The 8,511-nt window shown below is 42.4% G+C and overlaps 1 protein-coding gene and 1 non-coding gene across 3 annotated transcripts in view; one reads left to right on the forward strand and one right to left on the reverse strand.

Annotated features, from left to right (window-relative positions):
- Nucleotides 1-7,414, forward strand: part of EFCAB2 (EF-hand calcium binding domain 2) — a 71,839-nt gene extending 64,425 nt beyond the window's left edge. For both annotated transcript variants that reach the window (XM_032466559.1, XM_032466560.1), the window contains one exon: nucleotides 2,322-7,414. In XM_032466559.1, coding sequence (XP_032322450.1) covers nucleotides 2,322-2,437 — 116 coding nt within the window. In that variant the 3' untranslated portion in view covers nucleotides 2,438-7,414. The remainder of the gene's footprint in view (nucleotides 1-2,321) is intronic.
- LOC116659443 lies at nucleotides 356-487 on the reverse strand. Its single transcript, XR_004314836.1, has one exon. It is a non-coding gene; the product is annotated as a small nucleolar RNA SNORA18 (small nucleolar RNA).
- Nucleotides 7,415-8,511: the final 1,097 nt, after the last annotated feature.

Here is an 8,511-nt window from a genome sequence, read left to right on the forward strand (position 1 = left end):
GATATCCCTTTCAAAAAGATTTTTTGCTCAATCCACATTTGACATGTCAGTCAGTCCACAATTCTTTTAGTTGGGCTTCTTTGATCTCCAGTGGAATATGAACATACTTCAGAAATTCCTCACCTGTAAACTTTGGGGTCAAATTTCCTCAAGCAGCTTACTTTAGGACTGTAGTTAGGATCAGAGGAGATGGATCTGCCTGGTTCTGAATTTTAGACACCCTCTAAACATGCATCAAGTTCAAATCATATTTACTCCTAAGCTGTCATACCCTAGAACAGTCCTGATTGTTGGAATATGCCAATACCTAAGATCAAAAGTTTGACTGTTAGGTTTTTCATAGTTTAGTTTGCAGCTCTGTCTTGTAGTTCTTTCCCACAGATCTAACGTGTAGTTCTGAGAGTAAAGGAAACCACATACTTACTCTGTGAGGCATGCCAATGATGTGTAGGTCTACAGAAAAAGCCCCATCAGGATAGACCTCAGCCAAATAATAACACTTTTAATCCTCATAACAAGCCTATAAGATAGGTAGTATTAGTATCATCTCCATTTTACAGACAGGAAAACTGAGACACAGAGAGGTTAAGTGACTTGCCGGCATCTTAAAGCTAATGAGACGCTTTAGTGTTTGAACCCAGGCATTCTGCCGCCCAAGCTTGTGCTTTTAATCATTAAGCTGTTTTCCTCCCCTTCTTAATCAAATACTGCATATCTTTTCCTTACCCGAGAAAGCCATGACCACCGTCTGTATTTCACTGTGAACAGGGCCTTGTTCCAAGCAGCAGAGTCGTTGGTGAGTTCATGGACTTTGAGATGGACTTGATGGCGTTCAGGTCCCCATTCCACCACTCACTGACTGGGGCTGCCTGCCTTTTTTCTTTGGGTGCTGGTGTCCTCAAGTGTAAGTAGGGATACAGTTCTTACCTCTCATGAGGTGGTTGGGAGAGTAACCTTCATTAATACATAGAAGTACTTAGATCAGTGCCTGGCACACAGTAGCTCTCAAAACATGTTTGTAGTTAGTATTCCTTTCCCCCTCCCCGCAATAGCTCAGTGTTTGTTTGTTTGTTTAAGTAAATTTTTTTCCTTTTTGGGGGAGGGTAATTAGCTTTATTTACTTATTATTAATTTTTTTTAATGGAGATACTGAGGATTGAACCCAGGACCTCAATAAATGCTAAGCACACACTCTACCACTGAGCTGTAGCTCCACCTCACTCTTGTTAGCATTCTTATAAGGACTTATGTGATGCTCATCAAAGTTCATTGGCAGTGGATTTAGTATTTAAAAACCAGGTATAAGAAAGATTGAGAATTTGTCTTTTTAGGCGTTTTAGGTATTCTCTTTTAGGATGTAAGCATGATTTCAAAAGATCTCAGCACATTCCCCCCGATGCAGTCATCAGTGTCATCAAAATCCCCACTTGAATAATTTTTGTGTTATTAACTGAATTCTACCTTAGAAAGCATTGTTTGTAGTGGCAGGAAACTTACGTTCAAAAGGTATGTAATCCTCAGGCCTTGGTAATTTACCTGTTTGAATTAAGGCTCTGTAGGGGTAAGATGGCAATGTGAGTATTTCTGTATTTTGTTTAATATCAGGACAAAGTTCTGTCTTAAATAGATGACAGCCTTTCCAGTGTTCTTCCTGAGTTTGCTTTTCATCTTGAAACCAATATCCAAGATGGCCTTCAGCTGTTATCTGAGTCCGACTAAAGCCCACAGATTTTCTATCCAACTTTTGGTTTCATTTGACAGCAATACTGGGCCAAACTATAACAAGGAGGACTGTTTTGAAATGGCTGATGAGTGGTATCTGTCACTGGGCGCAGCTGGATACTAAATTGGCCTACCCTGGTTGGAAGATAGTGTTACAGTTATCTGCTCTTCAGCATTTCTGCATAGCAACCATTTAATCCTCTCTTCATACCCTTACTAAATATAGTGATTAGACCCCCTATAAAACTGTGAGTTCAGGTTAATCCTCTGGCAATTTTAATAGTTTAAGTAAATAAACAACCTTATTTAATGATGTTTTCATGTCTTCCTTCTGTTTTGGCTGAAAAGATCGATTCTGTGGGTTGCTTGAACTATGATATCGCAAGGTAAAATAACTCCACAATTTGCCAGGGGTACAACAGCTGCTCTTTGACCCTCTGGACTGCCATAATGTGCTGGCTTTATGGCCCCAGGGAGAGTCACTAGCGACACAGTGAGGGATGGCGGGATTCCATGGCAATTAAGTCGGCTAGTGTAAAGAGAAAGAAAAAAAGATCGGAAGATTGTAAATGATGAGTTTCCTTTCTTGTTCCTCCTAGGTGAGCCCTTTTCTCAGGAGGAAATGGAAGAGATGTTGTCTGCTGCAATTGATCCAGAATCGAATACAATTCATTACAAGGACTATATAGCAATGATGGTGATAGATGAAAATTAAGCACTAAAGACTTCATTTCTAATTGAAAGGATAATTTTGAAAATTGCTTGGCCTTGTTAATTTCACATTTTATCTTATAATTCCTATATATGCTAATTAATGCCTTGTGACAACTACTTCAAGATATTTTGTTTTTTAAAGATAATCATAACAATTTAAAACAAATTTATTTAGTGTGTCTAGCCTTATGGAATGACAAATTGCTAATTATTTTAAAACTGTTCTTAAAACATTTTAACATTATCCATGAACTGTCGTTAACATTCTCCAATAAAACCCAGATTACTTTCAAATTAATTAAGCTGACAAATTGAAGAATAATTAGAATGACCCAAGGTTTGGCATATAAAGATCTTGGGAGGGGGCAGAATGACCACAAATTGCAAATGAGTAGCAATGTGAGTAGCTTCTTTTAAAAACAACAACAAACACTTCAGCAATCAGAATGTGGAAGGAGAGCTATTGAAATGGTATTAATAATTCATTTTTTATGAGTGCCAATTACAAATCCCATTTGAGGTGACAGTAACTTAGTGTAAAAAATGTAAATTTGCTGATCTAGCATATTACCATTTATGGAAAGGAGCTAAAGGAGTTGAGATCATTGAATCTAGAGAAAAGACTGACTGAAAATTGATAATATAAGGAAGTGGCACTTCTCTTCTGTCTTTAGAATTCTTATGTATTCAGAATACCTGCTATGAGAATATTGTCTTGAATACTGACTAAGAATATTGAGAAATTTTATGGTGTGCAGGAGATACAGCTGGAAAAGCAAAGGGGAAAATAAGGTAAAGGAAAGTGAATAATCTTCCATTGGATTGAGGAACGGGGGACAGTTACTTGCAGGAAGAGAAGGGCAGATTCAGGGCTGGAGGGAGACACCAGGTTGAGGGAATTGTTTTTGGAAGGTGGGACCCATGCAGGCACATTGATATTCAAAGGGCTGAGAGCCCCAGAGAAGAAGCTGAAGACCCTGAGGGGGTGTGGGGCAGGGAGCAGGTTCCAGAGCAAAAGAGGGATCGCTTTTGGTGGGTAGGAACAGTGACTCAACTGCATGGTCCCTCCCTAGTGGCCTCCAGTTCCTTTCTGAGTGAGGAGGAAGGTGGTAGGTTACAGAGCTTGAGGAGAATGGTAAAATTTGGAGATATCTCTTGTGGGAAATGGGAGAAAGAGCCCATTAAAGATTTTCAAGAAATCCTGGAGGATTTTATTCAGTAACTCAGGCTCAGGAGCGAAAATGATGGATTGTTGTGTTGATTCCTGGTTAAGTCATGTGGGTGAGATGGAAGCAAACAAAGGTCAAGGGAGTGAAGGGATTCACAGGAAAGCAGTCGTAGGATGGTCTGTGGAGTCGGGTATTAGAGAGAGATGTAGGTAGAATGGGCTCACAGGTGGAGAGAAGGGGGCAGGGCCTCAGGGCCTCCAAAAGGGCAAACAGCTTGTGTGGGACAACGAGAGACAATTGGCTTTCCTGCCACTCCTGCGTAGTAACATGTTTTGCTTGAAATTTGACTTCACGTGTTAGAGAGTTCTTTTAGTCTCCTAAAAGGTTATTATTATAATAAATAATAATAGCTACATCGAGGGACTGTTCACTCTGCAGGCACTGATCTAAGTGCTTTACATATAGTCACTCATTTAATCCCCACAACCACCCAATGACATGGGTAATATTACGTTGCCCCATTTCACCGAGATGGTAACAAAGAAATTACACAGCTACAAGGGGTTGTATTCATCAGTTTTTGCTAGGTTATGTTGTGATAACAAACAACACCAAATCTCAGCTGTTTATTACAGTGAGTTCTTTTTTGTTCATGTTTTATGTCATCTTAGGTCAGCTGGGTCTCTGCTTCACGGGTTTCCTTCATTCAGCTCATCTTCATAAGTAGAGTGACCATATGTCCCATTTTACCTGGGAGAGTCTCAGCCTGCACTTGTCCTAGTGTAATTATTAATAGCTCTCCCTCTTAGGAATGTCCCAGTTTAGATGATTAATATGTGGTCATCCCATTTGAAAAATGGTGAATAAAAATGATGGTAAGGAATCATTACTTATAGAAGGTTTTATGAAAAATAACCACAGAAGTGTAGTAATGGAAGGTGCTTCTTCTGTCACTGTTCCTGAGATTACGGCAGAGTGAAATCCCAGCAGAGAACTGATGTGTCACTCACTTAGCCATGCATGTGAGACTCACCACCCGGAGATGAGTATGAGCCACATGCCTTTAGGGCAGGGCAGAGAAGTCTGAGGCAGGGGTGTGGTGACCCCCGAGCTTTAGTAGATGGGCTGTTTATGATAGTGACACGCAGCAGCCAGGAAGGAGGGTGTCAAACATGCAACACCCTTTAAGGTGGAAGCATCCCCGGGGGCATATCATTCGGCGGCTGCGGCCAGCACCGACATGTAGCCGGAGTGTGTGCCGGTGCCTGATGCCCACACCCAGGCACGGACTTGTCTACAGCACACAGGACAGCCCTGAGTTGTCTTCTCTCAGCCCGTCACCCTGAGTGACCCTGGTCATGCCAGAGAAATACGGCTGCTCAGTGAGCCCCAGTGACATCAGTGACATCATCAATGGTAAGATCAGTCTCTCTTGGAGGAGAGGCTCCCATCACAGAAGGATGCCACAGGATTGGGTACCCCCAAGTCTCACCTTCTGGAATTCTTTCAAAAGTCCTGACTGATGTCAAACTTCCCACTCAAGGTAATTCTAACTCTTCAGTAGTCATAAGAGTTAGCTTTATGGAATATGATTAATTTTTTCTTTAGCACAAGTTTGTCTGTTTTTAAAAGTCCACAAGAAAGGACAAAAGTCTTCCCACAGATATCTCATTTTATCTCTTAGTTGCAGAATAAATGTAGCCTATTTGCAAAAGGAATATTTTTCTTTATACTCAAACCATTTCAATCCATATTGTACTTGTCTCACTCATCTTAGCCCTCAACATCCAATTTAAATCACAATGACTTTTTCCTGGCAAGAAGAGTGCTCTGTCTCTTGGGCAGAAAGTTTGCTTGTCCTTATGACTCTGGGCTTCTGCAGAGCCTGCCTGACCCCCCCAGCTCCGCCAAGCCCCGCAGAAAGAACTCCGTTCTCGCCCCTCTGGGCTGGGGAAGCTGCGTGACTTAGGTCCCACCATGCAGGCCCGGGAGTCTGGAGATGCTTGTGCTCCAGCCCTGCTTTGCCTGTGACTCAGCACCAGGCCCTTCCCGCTATGCACTTCTGCCTGGAAAATGAGGAGCCCAACTCAGGTTCTTCCCCCACCTTCCAAAAGCAGTGCCCGTTTAGTCCCCTCTGCACATACCAAGTGTCCAGTGGTGAGAGATGAAGAAGAATGTTCGCGGTGGCAGGCTGGCTGGGATTTCCACCAGGCGGATTATTTTCGATGGAGTGGGGTGTTTAGAACTTCTTCTCCTTGCTTCTTGCTTTCCTTCCCTTCCTTTTTCTAACTGCTTCCAGATAAGAAAGTACCTTGTTTATATGGCCAGTTCCTTATAGAAGATCAGTGTCACTGTACCGCCCCTTCCAGGCAGGTTAAATAAGCAGAGAGGTTCATGGTCACAGCTGCCTCATGTCATGCTGGGCATGACTGTCTCCTGGGCTGCGCGTTTCTGAAGGTGCAGGTTGCCAGTCACCCGCTTAGAAGCACGTGGGAGGGGGTGCTTGTTAGCAATTCAGACTCCTGGGTCTCATTCCAGACCTCCAAAGCAGACTCTCTGGAGGTGGGGCCCAGGAACCCACATTTTAACGGACATTCTCAGGGGAGTCTTACGAACGCTACAGTGTAAGAACCTCTCTCTGGAGCAGTGATGCACTGTGAAAGTGGGGGATTAGGAACTGCGCTAAGTCTCTGTGTCTTATTTATAAAGTGGCAAGAACACTTACCTTACAGGGCTGGTGTGTAAATGAGATAATGAAGGTGAAATTATTTAAAGTTTATAAAGTGTGACAGAAATTATTATTTATAGGAAACCAGCAAGGGATGGAGGGAGGAAGGGAAGGAGAAGAGGAGAAAGGGAGGGGGAGAGAGAGAAAGGGGGAGGGGGAGAGGGAGAGAGACAGAGAGGGAGAGAGACGGAGAGGAAGGGACAGATAGACTGACTGGCTGCCTGGGTATAGACAATCAGTGAGAAAGTAGGGAGATGATTTAATCTATGGAGTGAGGATGGTGAGCCCTCTGAGATACTGGTGGAGAAATACCAGATTTACTATCACAATGTTATTAATTATAAGCTGTTATGTTTCCTTCTAGAATGTGAAATTAGGAGGTTGTAGGAATGGTTTTTCTTTTTTAAAAAGTTGTGGTAAAAGCCAGGCAGTGTAAAATGTTATCATCTTAACCATTTTCAAGTGCACAGCTCAGCAGTATTAAGTATATTCACATTGTTGTAAAATAGATCTCCAGAACTTCCTCATCTTGCAAATCTGAAATGCTATGCCATCAACCAACTCTCCTTTTTCCCTCCCTCCAGCTTTAGACAACCACCATTTTACTTTGTTTCTATGAGTTTGACTACTCTGAGTACCTTCTGTCAGTGGAATCATACAGTATTTGTCCTGTGACTGGTTTATTTCACTTAGCATAATGTCTTCAAGGTTCATCCATGCTGTAGCATGTCAGGATTTCCACCCATTTTAGGGCTGAATAATATTCCCTTATTTGTACACACCACATTGTGTTTATCTATTAACTGATCGGTGGACACTTGAGTTGCTTTCACCTCTTGCCTATTGTGAATACTACTGCTGTGACTATGAACGTGCAAGTATCCTTTTGAAACCCTACTTCCAATTCTTTTGGCTGTGTACTCGTGAGATTGCTGCATCTTTCTTCTTTTTAAAAAAATTGCTATCAGTCGTAGTGCTTTTAGAGCACCATGAATTATTCACCTCACCTACTGGAGAAAACTCTTATTCATTTGAGGAAATGGTGTTTTATTTTTCTGAAATAAATTTACAAAGTTGAAAACTTGGGGCCAACTCTAGTTCTTTGGAGAAAGAGATAAGGTAAAATAGCACATTCCAAAATTTAGGGCATGGTTTTATATGAGTGGCTGTACAAAGTGCCACGTATCTCTTGGTACTTCCCTGGAAGTCTTTAGCTACTCAGTAAGAAGGGGGTGTGGGTAGGGAAGAGGACTCTTAAGCCCAAAGCTGGGGGCAATTCAAATTTAGAGACAGGGAGGAGGAGAAAGATCAGAGAAAGAGACACAGAGGAAACGTGAAACCAGGACGACCCCACATCCTGTGCCTCCCGCCCCCCCCCCCCAGGACAACTGAGGGCCTCTGTTTAGACTGTCACCCAGTTCTTTCTTTTCAGTGGTCCTCCAGATTCCCTGAGACAATCTGGACTCATCTAGATGAGAAAATACTTCAAGTATTTTAGGTCCAACTCGATGACAGCTCCAATTTTACTTGCTTGTCAAGTCTAAAACATCCTCTTTCGCGGCATTCTAAGTGAACTATCATGACCCTCGTGATTTCGAAATTTAAAGTCTCTCGATAGTCAGTCCGGATCACCGTTCTTGTCTGAGTGGAAGTGGGTGGGGGCAGGGCCTGACTGGCATTGTTTTCGACTGTATTAGCAATTAAAGGGGCTAGAGGAGCCAGCGTGGTGGCTGCTAAAAGTAAGCCACTAACAAAAATTGTGTCTAAAGGTACATGGAAGGAGATTTGGGGTTCTTAATTTTATTATAATTCAGGAAGGAATGAAATGGATAACATGTGACTTTTGGGTGTGAAATAGAACCATCACACTCTTGTGCTGAAACATCACTTCGTTTTTCTAAAGCAAGTCTGGCTGCAAGTCCCTTCTGGCCAATCATTAGGAAGAGCCCTCAGTTTCCCTAGTGTTGCACAAGATTCTGGGTGCTTACATGGTACTTCTAAAACCTAACGGTCTTTACCGAGAACATGACAATCGTTGACCATCAAAACTGGCTTCAATCACTGTTACCACCACCTATCACCATTGGACAAGACCTGCCACCTTCTCAGGCCACTGAGTGGAAAACAGAATGACCCTTGTGAGGAAATTGAGACATCTGAGCACATTTTCTAAAAGTA

The sequence above is a fragment of the Camelus ferus genome, chromosome 23 (assembly GCF_009834535.1).
Source record: "Camelus ferus isolate YT-003-E chromosome 23, BCGSAC_Cfer_1.0, whole genome shotgun sequence".
Lineage (NCBI taxonomy): Eukaryota > Metazoa > Chordata > Mammalia > Artiodactyla > Camelidae > Camelus > Camelus ferus.